Source organism: Syngnathus leptorhynchus, chromosome 1 (assembly GCF_054491065.1).
Source record: "Syngnathus leptorhynchus isolate UIUO chromosome 1, UIUO_Slep, whole genome shotgun sequence".
Lineage (NCBI taxonomy): Eukaryota > Metazoa > Chordata > Actinopteri > Syngnathiformes > Syngnathidae > Syngnathus > Syngnathus leptorhynchus.
This window is the reverse complement of record NC_141195.1, coordinates 738,986-757,589: the sequence shown is the minus strand read 5'-3', so window position 1 is coordinate 757,589 and position 18,604 is coordinate 738,986. Positions and strand designations below refer to the sequence as shown.

The window sequence follows — 18,604 nt, the reverse complement described above, 5'->3', positions numbered from 1 at the left end:
GCGTCGGCAGTAATGTGGACTCTGTACCGGTCCATTGTGGTGAAGAGAGAGCTGAGCCAAAAGGCAAAGCTCTCGATTTACCGGTCGATCTACGCTCCTACCCTCACCTATGGTCACGAGCTATGGGTCGTGACCGAAAGAACGAGATCCAGGATACAAGCGGCTGAAACGAGTTTCCTCCGCAGGGTGTCCGGGCTCTCCCTTAGAGATAGGGTGAGAAGCTCGGTCATCCGGGAGAGACTCAGAGTAGAGCCGCTGCTCCTCCACGTTGAGAGGAGCCAGATGAGGTGGCTCGGGCATCTCATCAGGATGCCTCCTGGACACCTCCCTGGGGAGGTGTTCCGGGCATGTCCCACCGGTAGGAGACCCCGGGGTCGACCCAGGACGCGCTGGAGAGACTACGTCTCTCGGCTGGCCTGGGAACGCCTTGGGATCCCCCGGGATGAGCTGGAGGAAGTGGCTGGGGAGAGGGAGGTCTGGGAGTCCCTCCTAAAGCTGCTGCCCCCGCGACCCGACCCCGGATAAGCGGAAGAAGATGAAGGTGAAGGTGAAAAATTCCGCCTAACATCTGCGTTATTCACGGCTTGGTGGGGCACTGGTTAGCACGTCTGCCTCACAGTTAGGAAGGTGCAGGTTCGATTCTACCTCCAGCCCTCCCTGTGTGGGGTTTGCATGTTCTCCCCATGCCTGCGTGCGTGGATTTTTACCGGGCACTCCGGTTACCTCCCACATCCCAAAAATATGCTTTGTAGGGAGATTGAGCACTCCAAATTGCCCTGTGAGTGTGAGTGCAGATGGTTGTTTGTGTCTGTGTGCCCTGCGATTGGCTGGCAACAGGTTGAGGGTGTCCCCACCTACTGTCCGAGACTGCTGGGATAGGCTCCAGCACGCCTGTGACACCCGTGGGAGACAAGCGGTATAGAAAATGGATGGATGGACCTGGGTTATGCAATGTGACCAATAATGTATATTGGTCACATTGCATACTACATAAGAGGAGTGGTCTGTTGAAATCTCACCTCCAAATACACCAATTGTTTTGTTCATCTCATTCATTTCTTCAAATGGAAATTAAAAGCAGCCTAATGCCATATAAACTGTCTGGATTATAATGACTGGAGTGCTACACTTGTTACTAGTTCCAAATTCAATCACTAAAAAAGTGTGTGTATGCGTGTGTGTGTGTGTGTGTGTGTGTGTGTGTGTGTGTGTGTGTGTGTGTGTGTGTGTGTGTGTGTGCGTGCGTGTGCGTTTGTGTAGAAAATCTCTTCTATGACTTTCATAACAACAGTTGTGATGACGACAAGATGTGTGGACACTACACACAGGTTAGTGATACACACACATATGCACACACACACACACACACACACACACACACACACACAGACACACACACAGAGTCTCCCCGGGTCAGAGGCAACAATCCAAGACCTCATCCTCTTCCAGATCCTCAAACTGGGTATATCTGGCATTTGATCCATTTTCTGACCTTGAAACTGGACTGCCCCCCCGTGAGGCGTCACCTTATCATGGTGGAGGGGTTTGCGTGCCCCTATGATCCTAGGAGCCATGTTGTCTGGGGCTTCATGCCCCTGGTAGGGTCACCCATGGCAAAAGGGTCCTAGGTGAGGGGCCAGATAAAGCACGGCTCACCAAAGCCCCTTATGATGAGAAACAAAAATGGACTCAGTTTTCCCTCGCCCGGACGCGGGTCACTGGGGCCCCTCTCTGGAGCCAGGCCTGGAGGTGGGGCTCGAAGGCGAGCGCCTGGTGGCCGGGCCTTCGCCCATGGGGTCCGGCCGGGCATAGCCCGAAAAGAAAACGTGGGTCCCCACCTGTAGGAGGGGCCAAAGGGGTCGGGTGCAAAGTGAGCTGGGCGTCGGCCTAAGGCGGGGACCTTGGCGGTCTGATCCCCGGCTGCAGAGGCTGGCTCTAGGGCAGGGGTGGGCAATTATTTTTTCCATGGGGCCACATGAGAAACTGAAAATATTGTGGAGGGCCGGCCAAAAGGCTGAACTCAATTCTTCATATTATTAATTGCATTTCTTTATAAAAAGCAGTAAATAACATTATTTTTGACAAGCTGGTAAGAGTATATATCATAATTAAGTCATGAAAAAGTGAGTTTTCCTTGCAAAAAATTTCATTTATTCAATCAAATTTTCCCAAAACAATGGTAAACAAAATGTGAACGTTTTTTACTATCTGTGACATTTATCCAATAAACTTAGATGCAGGCAATCAGGTAATCAATATCTCTGAAGAAAAGCATGTAATTAAATAATTAAATCACTAAAACAACATAATAAAAACACACTAAACATGCAAATAAAAATAACCACACTACAATTAAAATCATGCACAACTCAACCATAAAAACATGCTTTAAAACTTCTACCTTCTTACATTTTTTAATTATTTTTTCTTGTTCAGTGAGAGAAATTTAGTCTCTGCTGTGCTTTAACGAGTGCATCGAAGTGAGGTTGCATGTCTGAGGTGGAGATGTGAAGCACAGCTGACAGATGATCGCCAGTGAGATGTAATGCCGACTCAAATTGTAGTCTTTAAACACGGCGATCTGCTCCCCGCAAACTAAACACACGGCTTTACCTCCGACTTCAGTAAATAAATACTTAGCAGTCCAGTTTTTGTTGAAAACCCTGCATTCGGCATCTACCTTTTTTTAGCAGCGGGCATTTCTGAGGGCTTAAGTCTTGTGACTTGCTAGCGACAATGATCCAATCATGCGCACGTCTCGCACGCCTTGATATACGTATTGCGTCATCATGTACGTGAATAAAAAACAACTTCAAAATAGAAGCAACGCAGCTTCAGTCCATGCATCAAGTAAAATAAGAAAATATGTTTATTTTGTAATTTCCAATGAACCTTACACGGGCCAGTCAAAGTCAACCAAAGGGCCGTATGTGGCCCGCGGGCCGTACAATGCCCAGGTCTGCTCTAGGGACATGGAATGTCACCTCTCTGGCTGGAAAGGAGCCCGAGCTGGTGTGTGAGGCAGAAAAGTTCCGACTAGACATAGTCGGACTTGCCTCCACACATAGTTTGGGCTCTGGTACAAGCCCTCTCGAGAGGGGTTGGACTCTCTTCCACTCTGGAGTTGCCCACGGTGAGAGGCATCGCGAAGGTGTTGGCAGACCTATTGCCCCCCGGCTGGGCGCCTGCACATTGGGCAGCCTCCCTCCGCCTTCAGGTGTGTGGACGGGTCCTGACTGTTTTTTGTGTCTATACACCGAACGGCAGCTCAGAGTACCCACCCTTTTTGGAGTCCCTGGAGGAAGTGCTGGAGAGCGCTCCTTCTGGGGACTCCATCGTTCTACTGGGTGACTTCAATGCTCACATGGTCAATGACAGTGAGACCTGGAAGGGCGTGATTGGGAGGAACGGCCCCCCCGATCTGAACCCGAGCAGTGTTCTATTGTTGGACTTCTGTGCTCGACACGGATTTTCTATAATGAACACCATGTTCAAGCATACGAGTGTCCATGTGTGCACTTGGCACAAGGACACCCTAGGCCGCAGTTCATTGATCGACTTTGTAGTCGTGTCATCGGATTTGCGGCCGCATGTTTTGGACACTCGGGTGAAGAGAGGGGCGGAGCTGTCAACTGATCACCACCTGGTGGTGGGTTGGCTCCGATGGTGGGGGAAGATGCCGGTCCGACCTGGCAGACCCAAACGCTCTGTGAGGGTCTGCTGAGAACGTCTGGCAGAATCCCCTGTTATGAAGAGCTTCAACTCCCACCTCCGGCAGAGCTTTTCCCATGTCCCGGGGGAGGCGGGGGACATTGAGTCCGAGTGGACCATGTTCCGCGCCTCCATTGTTAAGGCAGCTGACCGGAGCTGTGGCCGTAAGGTTGTTGGTGCCTGTCGTGGTGGCAACCCCCGAACCCGCTGGTGGACACCGGCGGTAAGGGATGCCGTCAAGCTGAAGAAGGAGTCCTTTCGGGCCGTTTTGGCCTGCGGGACTCCGGAGGCAGTTGACAGGTACCGGATGGCCAAGCGGAATGCTTCGACGGTTGCTGAGGCAAAAACCCGGGCGTGGGAGAAGTTTGGCGAGGCCATGGAGAATGACTTCCGGACGGCTTCGAAGAAATTCTGGTCCACCATCTGGCGTCTCAGGAGGGGGAAGCAGTGCACAGTCAACACTGTTTACAGTGGAGATGGTGTGCTGCTGACCTCGACTCGGGACGTCGTGAGTCGGTGGGGGAATACTTCGAAGACCTCCTCAATTCCACTGACACACCTTCCATTGTGGAAGCAGGGCCTAGAGACTCTGAGGCGGACTCTCCAATCTCGGACGTCACTGAGGTAGTTAAAAAACTCCTCGGTGGCAGGGCACCGGAGGTGGATGAGATCCGCCCGGAGTTCTTAAAGGCTCTGGATGTTGTGGGGTTGTCATGGCTGACACGCCTCTACAGCATTGCGTGGACATCGGGGACGGTGCCTCTGGATTGGCAGACTGGGGTGGTGGTTCCCCTCTTTAAGAAGGTTTTGTTGTTTTGTGGACTTGGAGAAGGCGTTCGACCGTGTCCCTCGGTAGGTTATGTGGAGGGTGCTTCGGGAGTACGGGGTGCCGAGCCAACTGATAAGGGCGGTTCGGTCCCTGTATCACCGATGCCAGAGTTTGGTCCGCATTTCCGACAGTAAAACGGATTCGTTCCCAGTGAGGGTTGGACTCCGCCAAGGCTGCCCTCTGTCACCGATTCTGTTCATAATTTTTATGGACAGAATTTCTAGGCGCAGCCGAGGCGTTGAGGGGGTCCGGTTTGGGGACCTCAGCATCGCGTCACTGCTTTTTGCAGATGACGTGGTGCTGTTGGCTTCTTCAGGCCGTGATCTCCAGCTCTCACTGGAGCGGTTCGCTGCCGAGTGTGAAGCGGTCGGGATGAGGGTCAGCACCTCCAAATTCGAGTCCATGGTCCTCGGTCGGAAAAGGGTGGAATGCCCTCTCCGGATCGGGGATGAGATCCTGCCCCAAGTGGAGGAGTTCAAGTATCTTGGGGTCTTGTTCACGAGTGAGGGCAGGATGGAGCGTGAGATCAACAGGCGGATCGGTGCAGCGTCGGCAGTAATGCGAACACTGTACCGGTCCGTCGTGGTGAAGAGAGAGCTGAGCCAAATGGCAAAGCTCTCGATTTACCGGTCGATCTACGCTCCTACCCTCACCTATGGTCACGACCCATAGCTCGTGACCGAAAGAACGAGATCCAGGATACAAGCGGCCGAAATGAGTTTCCTCCGCAGGGTGTCCTGGCTCTTCCTTAGAGATAGGGTGAGAAGCTCGGTCATCCGGTAGAGACTCGGAGTAGAGCCGCTGCTCCTCCACGTTGAGAGGAGCCAGATGAGGTGGCTCGGGCATCTCATCAGGATGCCTCCTGGACGCCTCCCTGGGGCGGTGTTCCGGGCATGTCCCACCGGTAGGAGACCCCGGGGACGACCCAGGACGCGCTGGAGAGACTGTCTCTCGGCTGGCCTGGGAAGGCCTTGGGATCCCCCAGGATGAGCTGGATGAGCTGCAACGGACACTCAGGACTGCAGAAAAGATCATTGGAATCAACCTCCCATCTATCCAAGACTTGTATCTGTCCAGGACTAGGAAATGCGCAAGCAATATCTCTACAGACTCTTCTCACCCAGGTTACAGTCTGTTTGAACTCCTCCCCTCCGTACGGCGTTATAGAGCTCTGTACGCCAAAACCAGCAGACACAGAGACAGCTTCGTCCCCCAGGCTGTTGCCCTGATTAACTCACACCACTCTTAGAGTCTCAGAGTCATTGCTGTGTAATAACATCCTGCTCTCCACACCTTTTTGGATTGTCTACACTGTTTGCACCATTGCAGCCTGTTCGTCCTGGAAGCAGGACCCTCCCATCTGTGGTCTCTTCTCAAGGTTTCTCACTTCCCCTAGATTTGAGTTATTCCTTGCCCTCATGGGAGTTTAAGATCAGTGGTTGGCTGAGAATATTGTCATTTGTCATTTTCACATGTCCTGAGTGTTGTTAGTCACCTAAATGTTGAACAGAGACTGTGATGTAACGAAGTCAAATTCCTTGTTTGGCACGCTCAAACATGCCGAATAAATTCTTGAATCTTGAATCTTGTATGAAGTGGCTGGGGAGAGGGAAGTCTGGGAGTCCCTCCTAAAGCTGCTGCCCCCGCGCCCCGACCCCGGATAAGCGGAAGAAGATGGATAGATGGATGGAAACTGGACTGATCTTCCTTGTCCAAACACAGTGTTCCTTTGTTTATTGCGAGGGTTACGTCTGAAATCCACGAAGTAGAGGTTGACTTTGTATAAATTATTTGTAGTTCAGTTGCCGGCATGGTGGCGCACTGGTTAGCACGTTGGCGTCACAGTTTAGAGGTGCAGGGTTTAATTCCAGCCCCAGCCTTCCTGAAAGGAGTTTGTATGTTCTCCCTATGACTGCGTGGCTTTCCTGCGGGTGCTCTGGCTTCCTCACACAACTCAAAAACGTATGTGCGCCGATAGACTACTCTAAATGGCGACCAGTTCAGGGTGCACCGCGCTGACGGCTCATAGACTGCTGGAATAGTCTCCATCACACCCGTGACTCTCATGAGGTTAAGTGATTTGGAAGAATGAATTCGTTATTTTAGTTTTTACGTTTTGTTATTTGTTTTTGGGGGATTATATACCTCTATTATCCCATTACGACACGTCTATTCACTCCCGCCATAAACACAAGTTTCCCTTTATTCTAAATACTTGTAACAATTACTAAATTAAAGTTTTAAAATGCAAAATGAACAATACTGAGCTGAAGAATATGAAAGGATGAACCCCGGCAGTGGACCAGTATGATGGAACTTAGCCAATAACTTTGCTAAAGTTTTTTTAAATTTTCATCCTGAAATGGCTTACCTTAAAGCAGTCCTTCTCAAATAGTGAGGGGCGCCCCCCAGGGGGGGCACGGTGCGATGCCAGGGGGGGTGACCCTGGGGAACATGTTTTTTTTGGCTGTACTAGATTAAAGGGTAATTAGATCTCCACGGCAGTAGGTGGGAGTGGCGGTATCATTGTAAGAGTGTGCGTGCGGAGTATTCGCTCTATAGCAATGGTTGTTAACCTTGTTCGAGGTACCGAACCCCACCAGTTTTGTATGCACATTCAGGAATTAATTCAAGCTATAGAATTTTTTTTTTTTTACTGGTGCACAAAATGAGCCATGCATGAACATTACCTTGTTCAAAGAACACAACCAACACAATGCACGAACTCACAACAAATTACATACTGGTAAATCAGAATTTACACGATAAATCAGGTTTGTTCGGACCTCCTCAGTGGAGGCTCTGTTGAACGCCTGAGACCGATTCACCGAACCCAGGTTAAGAACCACTGCTCTATAGTGAAGAGCGCACGGAACATACGCACACACAGTGCAGAGCAGGCGATAAAAAGTGCAGTGTGACACTATGGAAAAATATTTAACAGGGTTGAAAAGAACGGCGGAGAGAGACAGAGATGAGAGAAATGAGAGTCACCCGAAAGCTAAGACAAGGAAACATGACAAAGCGTACGTAGCGCTCCACTTCAGTATGACTACGATGGGAAACGAGGAAAGACCGTGTGTTTACTGAGCCTTACAGTGTTGGCAGCTGAGAGTATGAAGCCATATAAATTAAGGCGGCACTTAAAGACATTGTTAGAGATGTTCCGACTCTAACTTACTGTGCAAGAACAACACAGGAGACAGTATGCCCTTTGAACACTTGCACGTGGAGAACTTGTTCGTCATTGTAAATACAACAATGTCCGAACAAATTCTGCAAGTGGAGAATTTGTTCGTTGCTGTTGACACAGCACTGTCCGAACAAAGTCTGCCGCTGCACCCATGCAAGAGAGTATTTATTGAGAAAAGAAGGGTGGGGGTGACAATTTACATGTGTGGTGGCCAAGGTGGGGGTTGAAACACCTGGCCTCTGATCACATCATAGCGGGGGATGTTTTACGATGTTGAGTAGACAAAACAACTTTGATTGCGTCTTCTACAATTGGTCAATCAGTGCAAAGGATCTTAGCACTTTGTTCTGCTCCTTTGTTAAGACAGGACAAGCTTAGGTCAATCACCACTGATTACATTCCAACATAATATGATCACCCTAATCTAGGTCAATCACCACTGATTACATTCCAACATAATATGATCAACCTAATCTATTCAACCCTAACAGACATTGCACCCCAATCAATAAGATGCTTGAGGTTTTTCAGCGAAGATAAGCTGAAGATTGCCTACAATCATCCCACTTTGGGAACGCTACTTCAGTCAATCAGCAAGCACTGTTAGCAACGTATAAAGTGGCGTACCAAATTGCTCAGTGCAAAAAAACATTGCAGAAGAGCTAATACTGCCTGCAACCGTGGATATGGTCTCTGTCATACTGCCTTATTTTGACTAGAAAAACCCAGCACAAATAGTCAATCCATCCATCCATCCATCCATCCATCCATCCATCCATCCATCCATCCATCCATCTTCTTTCACGTATCCGGGGTCGGGTCCCGGGGGCAGCAGCTTTAGGACGAACTCCCAGACGTCGCTCTCCCCAGCCACTTCATCTAGCTCATCCCAGAGGATCCCAAGTGTTACCAGGCCAGCTGAGAGACATAGTCTCTCCAGCGCGTCCTGGATCATCCACGGGTTCGTCTGCCGGTGGGACATGCCCGGAACACCTCCCCTGGGAGGCGTCCAGGAGACATTCTGATTAGATTCCCGAGCCACCTCATCTAGCTCGTCTCAACGTGGAGTAGCAGCGGGTCTACTCCGAGTCTCTCCCAGATAACCGAGCTTCTCACCCAACCCAGCCCGGACACCCTGTAGACTCTACCTCTACAGTGTAGAGGGAACTCATTTCGGCCGCTTGTATCCGCTTGTCCAACTCTTACTGGAAACGAATCTGACTTACTGCCAGAAATGCGGACCAAACTCTGTCATTGATGGTACAGGGACCGAACCGCCCTTATCAGTTGGCTCGGCACCCCGTACTCCCGAAGCACCCTCCACAGAACTTCCCGAGGGACACGGTCGAACACCTTCTCCAAGTCCATAAAACACATGTGGACTGGTTGAGCGAACTCCCATGCACCCTTGAGGATCCTACCAAGGGTAGAGAGCAGGTCCACTGTTCCACAGCCAGAACGAAAACCACAGTGGTCCTCCTGAATCCGAGGTTTGACCTCCCCATGGACACTCCTCTCCAGCACCCCTGAATAGACCTTACCAGGGAGGCTGAGGAGTGTGATTCCTTTGTAGTTGGAACACACCCTTTATCATCGGACATGTAAGTGGCTGCAGATCAAGAGGTTTGTACGGCTTCATGCACCAACTGCACCCTTCTCTTAGAGAGGCTGTCCCTGCTAGAGCAGAATAGTGGTATAACAGTAGATGTGGCAAACACAGACGCGGACTGTAGTCATCCCGCTAGTCCAGTTAGCATTAGCCCCAAGCGGCTTGCTAATTGCAATGAGCCAGGCAAGACGCAAAGCCGTCCAAAGTCAACTCGGTCTACTGGCCCTCGCACCTTGGTCATAGGTGACTCCATTACCCAAAATATCACGCTTAAAATCCCAGCCATGGTAATGTGTATTCCTGGGGGCAGAGCACCCGACATAGAAGCTAATCTTAGGGAGCTGACTCGCAATAGGCCTAGTCAACAGGGTAGTTCCAACAACACTAGCTACTCGGGCATAGTTGTCGGCGCCAATGATGTTAGGATGAGGCAATCAGAGATCACAAAGAAAAACATAGCGAGGACTTGTGATCTCGCCAGAAAGATGAGTCGGCATTGAGTATTTGTCTCTGGCCCCCTGCCTGGGAGAGGCACTGATGAGAGGTTCAGTAGATTAGTCTCCCTTGATCGATGGATAGCTGGGTTCTGTAAACAGCAGGGACTGTATTTTATAGATAACTGGTCCTCCTTCTGGGGCCGCCCCGACCTGCAGAGGAAGGACGGCCTTCATCCGAACTGTGAAGGCGCCTTCACTCTTTCTAGGAATATCGATTACTGTTTGAGCCACTCATGACAGGTCACTTAAGAGCAGGCCAGGGCACAGGTGACTAGACCACCTGATAGTATGGGTTTGGAGTCTTCATCTTCACCTTCACCTTCATCTTCTTCCGCTTATCCGGGGTCGGGTCGCGGGGGCAGCAGCTTTAGGAGGGACTCCCAGACCTCCCTCTCCCCAGCCACTTCCTCCAGCTCATCCCGGGGGATCCCAAGGCGTTCCCAGGCCAGCCGAGAGACGTAGTCTCTCCAGCGCGTCCTGGGTCGACCCCGGGGTCTCCTACCGGTGGGACATGCCCGGAACACCTCCCCAGGGAGGCGTCCAGGAGGCATCCTGATGAGATGCCCGAGCCACCTCATCTGGCTCCTCTCAACGTGGAGGAGCAGCGGCTCTGCTCCGAGTCTCTCCCGGATGACTGAGCTTCTCACCCTATCTCTAAGGGAGAGCCCGGACACCCTGCGGAGGAAACTCATTTCAGCCGCTTGTATCCTGGATCTCGTTCTTTCGGTCACGACCCATAGCTCGTGACCATAGGTGAGGGTAGGAGCGTAGATCGACCGGTAAATCGAGAGCTTTGCCTTTTGGCTCAGCTCTCTCTTCACCACGACGGACCGGTACAGAGTCCGCATTACTGCCGACGCTGCACCGATCCGCCTGTCGATCTCGCGCTCCATCCTGCCCTCACTCGTGAACAAGACCCCAAGATACTTGAACTCCTCCATTTGGGGCAGGATCTCATCCCCGATCCGGAGAGGGCATTCCACCCTTTTCCGACCGAGGACCATGGACTCGGATTTGGAGGTGCTGACCCTCATCCCGACCGCTTCACACTCGGCTGCGAACCGCTCCAGTGAGAGCTGGAGATCACGGACTGAAGAAGCCAACAGCACCACGTCATCTGCAAAAAGCAGAGACGCGATGCTGAGGTCCCCAAACCGGACCCCCTCAACGCCTCGGCTGCGCCTAGAAATTCTGTCCATAAAAATTATGAACAGAATCGGTGACAAAGGGCAGCCTTGGCGGAGTCCAACCCTCACTGGGAACAAATCCGACTTACTGCCGGAAATGCGGACCAAACTCTGGCATCGGTGATACAGGGACCGAACCGCCCTTATCAGTTGGCTCGGCACCCCGTACTCCCGAAGCACCCCCCAGAGAACCTCCCGAGGGACACGGTCGAACGCCTTCTCCAAGTCCACAAAACACATGTGGACTGGTTGGGCGAACTCCCATGCACCCTCGAGGATCCTGCCGAGGGTGTAGAGCTGGTCCACTGTTCCACGGCCAGGACGAAAGCCACACTGCTCCTCCTGAATCCGAGGTTCGACCTCCCGATGGATCCTCCTCTCCAGCCACCACCCCTCCAGCCACCTCCTCTCCAACCACCACCCCAGTCTGCCAATCCAGAGGCACTGTCCCCGATGTCCACGCAATGCTGTAGAAGCGTGTCAGCCATGACAGCCCCACAACATCCAGAGCCTTTAAGAACTCCGGGCGGATCTCATCCACCCCCGGGGCCTTGCCACCGAGGAGTTTTTTGACTACCTCAGTGACTTCGACCTCCGAGATTGGAGAGTCTGCCTCAGAGTCCCCAGGCCCTGCTTCCACAATGGAAGGCGTGTCGGTGGAATTGAGGAGGTCTTCGAAGTATTCCCCCCACCGACTCACGACATCCCGAGTCGAGGTCAGCAGCACACCATCTCCACTGTAAACAGTGTTGACCGTGCACTGCTTCCCCCTCCTGAGACGCCGGATGGTGGACCAGAATTTCCTCGAAGCCGTCTGGAAGTCATTCTCCATGGCCTCGCCAAACTCCTCCCACGCCCGAGTTTTTGCCTCAGCAACCGCCGAAGCCGCGTTCCGCTTGGCCATCCGGTACCTGTCAGCTGCCTCCGGAGTCCCGCAGGCCAAAAAGGCCCTATAGGACTCCTTCTTCAGCTTGACAGCATCCCTTACCGCCGGTGTCCACCACCGGGTTCGGGGATTGCCGCCACGACAGGCACCAACAACCTTACGGCCACAGCTCCGGTCGGCTGCCTCAACAATGGAGGCGCGGAACAAGGTCCACTCGGACTCAATGTCCCCCGCCTCCCTCGGGACGTGGAAAAAGCTCTGCCGGAGGTGGGAGTTGAAGCTCTTCCTGACAGGGGATTCTGACAGACGTTCCCAGCAGACCCTCACAGAGCGTTTGGGCATGCCAGGTCGGACCGGCATCTTCCCCCACCATCGGAGCCAACCCACCACCAGGTAGTGATCAGTTGACAGCTCCGCCCCTCTCTTCACCCGAGTGTCCAAAACATGCGGCCGCAAATCCGATGACACGACTACAAGGTCGATCAACGAACTGCGGCCTAGGGTGTCCTGGTGCCAAGTGCACACATGGACACCCTTATGCTTGAACATGGTGTTCATTATAGAAAGTCCGTGTCGAGCACAGAATTCCAATAATAGAACACCGCTCGGGTTCAGATCGGGGGGGGCCGTTCCTCCCAATCACGCCCTTCCAGGTCTCACTGTCATTGCCCACGTGAGCATTGAAGTCACCCAGTAGAACGATGGAGTCCCCAGAAGGAGCGCTCTCCAGCACTTCCTCCAGGGACTCTAAAAAGGGTGGGTACTCTGAGCTGCCGTTCGGTGCATAGACACAGACAACAGTCAGGACCCGTCCCCCCACCCGAAGGCGGAGGGAGGCTACCCTCTCGCTCACCGGGGTGAACCCCAATGTGCAGGCGCCCAGCCGGGGGGCAATAAGTATGCCAACACCTGCTCGACGCCTCTCACCGTGGGCAACTCCAGAGTGGAAGAGAGTCCAGCCCCTCTCGAGAGGACTTGTACCAGAGCCCAAACTATGTGTGGAGGCAAGGCCGATTATATCTAGTCGGAACCTTTCTGCCTCACACACCAGCTCGGGCTCCTTTCCAGCCAGAGAGGTGACATTCCATGTCCCTAGAGCCAGTTTCTGCAGCCGGGGATCGGACCGCCAAGGTCCCCGCCTTTGGCCGCCGCCCAGCTCACTATGCACCCGACCCCTTTGGCCCCTCCTATAGGTGGTGAGCCCATTGGAAGGGGGACCCACGTCTTCTTTTCGGGCTATGCCCGACCGGACCCCATGAGCGAAGGCCCGGCCACCAGGCGCTCGCCTTCGAGCCCCACCTCCAGGCCTGGCTCCAGAGAGGGGCCCCGGTGACCCGCGTCCGGGCGAGGGAAAACGACGTCCATTTATTGTAATCATCATCAGGGGTCTTCTGAGCCGTGCTTTGTCTGGCCCCTCACCTAGGATCCTTCTGCCATGGGTGACCCTACCAGGGGCATGAAGCCCCAGACAACATGGCTCCTAGGATCATAGGGGCACGCAAACCCCTCCACCACGATAAGGTGACGACTCACGGAGGGGGGGTTTGGAGTCTGTTAAGTTAAAGTTAACTAGCGCTAGGCTAGACTTCCAGCATGCACATAGCTCCTTGTGTAGACTAGAGCGTCACAGTTTGAATAGTGCTACAGTACACGTGAACACACTTTCTACTGAGGTAGTAGACAAATCCAATCACTCCACCCCGACCGGTATCACTGATGAAACGGTGCCTGTTTCAGATTTTCAGATAATATTATATGTGTACCAAATATTTACTATCAAATTCCTACGGTCGTATCGTCCCACCGCGCTAATAAACATTTGAGAGGTGATGTCAGGCCTAGAGAACACAATCTTACTCGCATTTCGTTTCATAATCCTTCGATAGATACAAACCCTGATCGACCGATTACACTTAAACTCGCTTAACTTAGATCGCTTCATACGAAAGCAGTTCTCGTTATGACCTCATCACGGAAAGTAATCAAAACGTTTTTGGTCCTTGCAAGACCTGGTTAAAACCTAATGAACTGCTGCCGGTTATTGAGGCCTCACCTCCAAATTTTGTGAGCTCGCATGTGGCGCGTCCTCGAAAAAAGGGTGGTGGTGTCGCCCTCATCTCAAAATCCGATTTTAGATTTAGGCCTTGTTCAATTAACGTATTTCAAACATTTGAAGTTCTCACTGTCTGATCCACCGTCATTTCATCTTGCTGTTATTTACCGTCCACCCGGGGCTTACTCCGGCTTCCTGGATAAATTTTCAGAATTCGTGGCTGATCTAGTGACAAATGCGGATAATATAATTATCATGGGCGATTTCAATATCCACATGAATTTACCGTCAGAGCTACTTACTTTGGCGTTTCAGACTTTAACCGATACGTTTGGTTTTGCGCAAGCCGTACAGGCAGCAACGCATAAGAATGGAAATACCTTAGATCTGGTATTATCCCGGGACTGGCAACCTCAAATATAACAGTACTGCCATACACTACTGTTTTGTCTGATCATTACTTAATAAAATTTGAAATTTTAGTTCTTTGTCAAAGACAAGAGAGCAATCAGAATTATAGCAGCCGTAATATTAACTCCGTGACTGCAACTGCGCTATCTGAGTTACTGTCACCGGCAACTGCCATATTTCCCGCATATATCGGCTCTATTGATAATTTTACAAATGAATTCAATGCGACATTGTTAAATGCCATCGACTCTGTGGCGCCGCTACGTCTGAAAACTCGCCGTAGATTGCCTACTCCGTGGTTCACAGATGAAACACGTACGCTTAAGCAATTATGTAGCGAATGAGCGCAAATGGCGTTTAACCAAACTTAAGGTTTTCCATCAGGCATGGCGTGACAGCCTCCTGAAATATAAAGACGCGCTTATCTTAGCAAAAACTCGTTATTTTCGCAAGTCATTAATCTCAATAAAAACAATGCTAAATACCTATTTGATACAGTGGCAAAGCTAACACTACAGTGCCAGCCGACCCCTGATAGCTCCTTCCACTCAGCTGACGGGTTCATGAAATTTTTCGCTCGAAAGATTGAATCCCTTAGGAATGAGATCAAGATGACCATTCCAATCGCTCAGTCGAGACCGCCAATTACCGGCGCTGCCGATCATGCAATAACCCTCTCAAATTTTAAAAGCGTGTCCCTTGAAAGGCTTACACAATTGATTAGTGCGGCTAAACAAACAACATGTTTACTTGACCCGCTTCCAGCCAAACTATTGAAAGAATTATTTCAAATTTTAGGACCGTCCGTCTTAAATACAATTAATCTGTCTGTCTCCTCTTAAAGTGCCAACAGCCTTTAAAACCGCAATCATTAAACCGCTACTTAAGCGACCAAATCTTGACCAGGACTGTCTTAGTAATTATAGGCCAGTTTCAAACCTCCCATTCATAACAAAACTTCTTGAAAAAATAGTAGCGCAGCAGATTATTGATTACCTGGTCGCCAATAATCGATATGAATCTTTTCAGTCTGGTTTTAGAGCTAATCATTCCACTGAGACTGTTGTTGCTAAAGTGACTAATGATCTCATACCTATGGATTCAAACACTTCATCGGTATTGTTACTACTCGATCTTAGTGCTGCCTTCGACATTGTAGACTTCAATATTTTATTAGAGCGTCTTAAAAGTTATGTTGGTATTTCAGGGTCAGCACTAGGCTGGTTCTATTCCTATCTATCAGACAGGACGCACCAAGTTGTCCATGGCAATACGTCCTCTGAGCTCTATAAGGTTACGTGTGGTGTCCCACCGGGATCGGTACTCGGACCAATTCTATTTAATATTTATATGATTCCGCTTGGGGACATAATACGTAAATATAATATTAGTTTTCAATGTTACGCGGATGACACCCAATTATATATGCAGTTATCGATGACAGATCTGCGGGACTGTTGTAATCTTGAGGCATTCCTTGTGGAGATCAAGCAATGGATGTCTTTCAACTTCCTTTGTCTTAACCCAGATAAAACTGAGATGTTGATAATTGGTCCAGCTCGTTATCAACACTGATTTAAGAAAACCACTATAACTCAGAGCGATACTGTAACTAATCTCGGAGTAATATTTGACTAAACGCTCTCCTTTCAAAAGCACATTAAGAATATAACCAGAATTGCGTTTTTTCCCCTTCGTAATATTGCTAAGATTTGTCCGATCCTCTTGACCAGTGTTGCAGAAACTATTATACATGCGTTTATCACGTCACGCCTGGACTACTGTAATGCATTAGAATAGATTACATTCAAATTTATTGTCAATGTACAGCACAAGTACAGTACAGCGAAAAGAACTTTGACATCCAACCAGAAGTGCAAAAAGAAGTAAAGTGCAGAGTAAAAAGAATACTGAGCAGTGGGTCCAGTGCAATCGGGTAAATATGAGGTGAGTTATACTATGCGGGGTAATATACAAGAGGAACGAGTGCGGCTACAACTGGCTAAGTATTTACAATAAGGTGCAGTAAAATAAATATTTGCAGGCAGTACTAGAATGCGAATTATAAATAGGATTATAAAATATATATAGTGACAGTATAACCAGATATGAACATATATGTACAAGCGGAGTAAGAGTGATGAATAAATATAGAGATTATATAGAATTATATGCAGATATGGACAGTATATGCAGGTAATACAGGTGTTGTTGTGGTGGGGTTATTGTGCTGCAGGGTTCAGAATGATAAGAGTTCAGGGCGATGACAGGTGTGTTGTGCTGCGGAGTTCAGGGCGATGACGGCAGAGGGGAAAAAGCCTTTCCCATTCTTCTATGGTCTTCCTAAATCCAGCATCAAAAGTCTACAGTTAGTACAAAATGCTGCTGCGAGGCTGCTCTCACGGTGAAGAAAATTTGATCACATTACCCCAATAAAAGCCAACTTACATTGGCTCCCGGTCCATTTAAGATGTTACTTCAAGGTTCTTCTATTAACCTATAAATCATTGCATGGCTTAGCACCTTCATATCTCGTCGACCTAGTTGTTCCTTATGTTCCATCTCGTAAACTTCGTTCGCAAAACGCTAGTCTTTTCGTGACACTGAGGGCCAAGAAAACGTCTGCAGGGTCTAGAGCATTTTCTATTTGGGCTCCAGAGCTTTGGAATGCCCTACCAATGGATATTAGAACTGCTACCTCAGTAGAAACATTTAAGATAGGTTTCAAGACACATTTCTATGATATGGCTTTTAATTAACCTGTCGTGGCCGATTCGGCTGGAGTTTGTTTTCGCCCCCTTGCTTGAGATCTAGGGCTATACAAATAAACTTGACTTGACTTGACTCTGGTCCCCCTTCTTAAAGAGGGGAACCACCACCCCAGTCTGCCAATCAAGAGGCACCGTCCCCGATGTCCACGCAATGTTGCAGAGGCGTGTCAGCCAGGACAGCCGCACAACGTCCACACCCTTTAAGAGCTCTGGGTGGATCTTACCTCTGAGGAGTTTTTTAACTACCTCAGTGACTTTGACCCCAGAGATTGGAGAGTCCACCTCAGAGTCTCCAGGCCCTGCTTCTACAATGGAAGGCGTATTGTGGAATTGAGGAGGTCTTCAAAGTATTCTCCCCACTGACTAACGACGTCCTGAGTCGAGGTCAGCAGCACGTCATCTTCACTGTAAACAGTGTTGACAGCGTACTGCTTTCCCATCCTGAGATCCCGGATAGTGGACCAGAATTTCCTCGAAGCTGTCCGGAGGTCATTCGCCATGGCCTCACCAAACTCCTCCCACGCCCAGGTTTTTACCTCAAACTGCATTCCGCTTGGCCAGCCGGTACCTGTCGGCTACCTCCGGACTCCCACATGCCAAATCGACTCGATCGGACTCCTTCTTCTGCTTGACGGCATCCCTTACTGGCGGTGTCCACCAGCGGGTTCGGGCGTTGCTGCCACGACACGCACTGACTACCTTACAGCCACAGCTCCGGTCGGCTGCCTCAACAATAGAGGCACGGAACATGGTCCACTCGGACTCAATGTCCCCCGCTTCCTCCGGGAGTTGAAGCTCTTCCTGACAGGGGATTCTGCCAGACGTTCCCAGCAGACCCTCACAGTACATTTGGGTCTCACGGTCGGACCGGCATTTTCCCCCACCATCGGAGCCAATCCACGACCAGGTGGTGATCAGTTGACAGCTCCGCCCCTCTTCACTCGAGTATCCAAATCATGCGACTGCAAATTCGATGACACGACTACAAAGTCGATCATCGATCTGCGGCCTAGGGTGTCCTGGTGCCAAGTGCACATATGGACACCCTTATGCTTGAACATGTTGTTTATTATGGACAATCCTTGTCGAGCACAGAAGTCCAATAATAGAACACCGCTCGGGTTCAGATCGGGGAGGCCGTTCCTCCCAATCACACCTTTCCAGGTGTCACTGTCATTGCCCACATGAACATTGAAGTCACCCAGCAGAATGATGGAGACCCCAGAAGGAGCGCTCTCCAACACTTCTTCCATGGACTCCAAAAAGGGTGGGTACTCTGAGCTGCTGTTTTGTACATAGACACAAACAACAGTCAGGACCCAGCACCCCACCCGAAGGCAGAGGGAAGCTACCCTCTCGCTCACCGAGATGAACCCCAATGTGCAGGCGCCCAGCCGGGGGGCAATAAGTATACCCACACCTGCTCAACGCCTCTCACCTTGGGCAACTCCAGAGTG

The 18,604-nt window shown here is 50.5% G+C and overlaps 1 protein-coding gene and 1 pseudogene across 2 annotated transcripts in view; both read left to right on the top strand.

The window, feature by feature from the left end:
* Positions 1-18,604, top strand: part of LOC147061367 (uncharacterized) — a 44,495-nt gene that overhangs the window by 19,665 nt on the left and 6,226 nt on the right. Inside the window, exon 3 of one of the 2 annotated variants that reach the window (XM_085928300.1) lies at positions 1,261-1,328. The exons of the other annotated variant lie outside the window; for it this stretch is intronic. Within the exon in view, the coding sequence (XP_085784426.1) occupies positions 1,261-1,328 (68 nt within the window). The remainder of the gene's footprint in view (positions 1-1,260; positions 1,329-18,604) is intronic. 2 annotated transcript variants of the gene reach the window in all.
* Positions 7,105-17,135, top strand: LOC147061368 (uncharacterized; annotated as a pseudogene).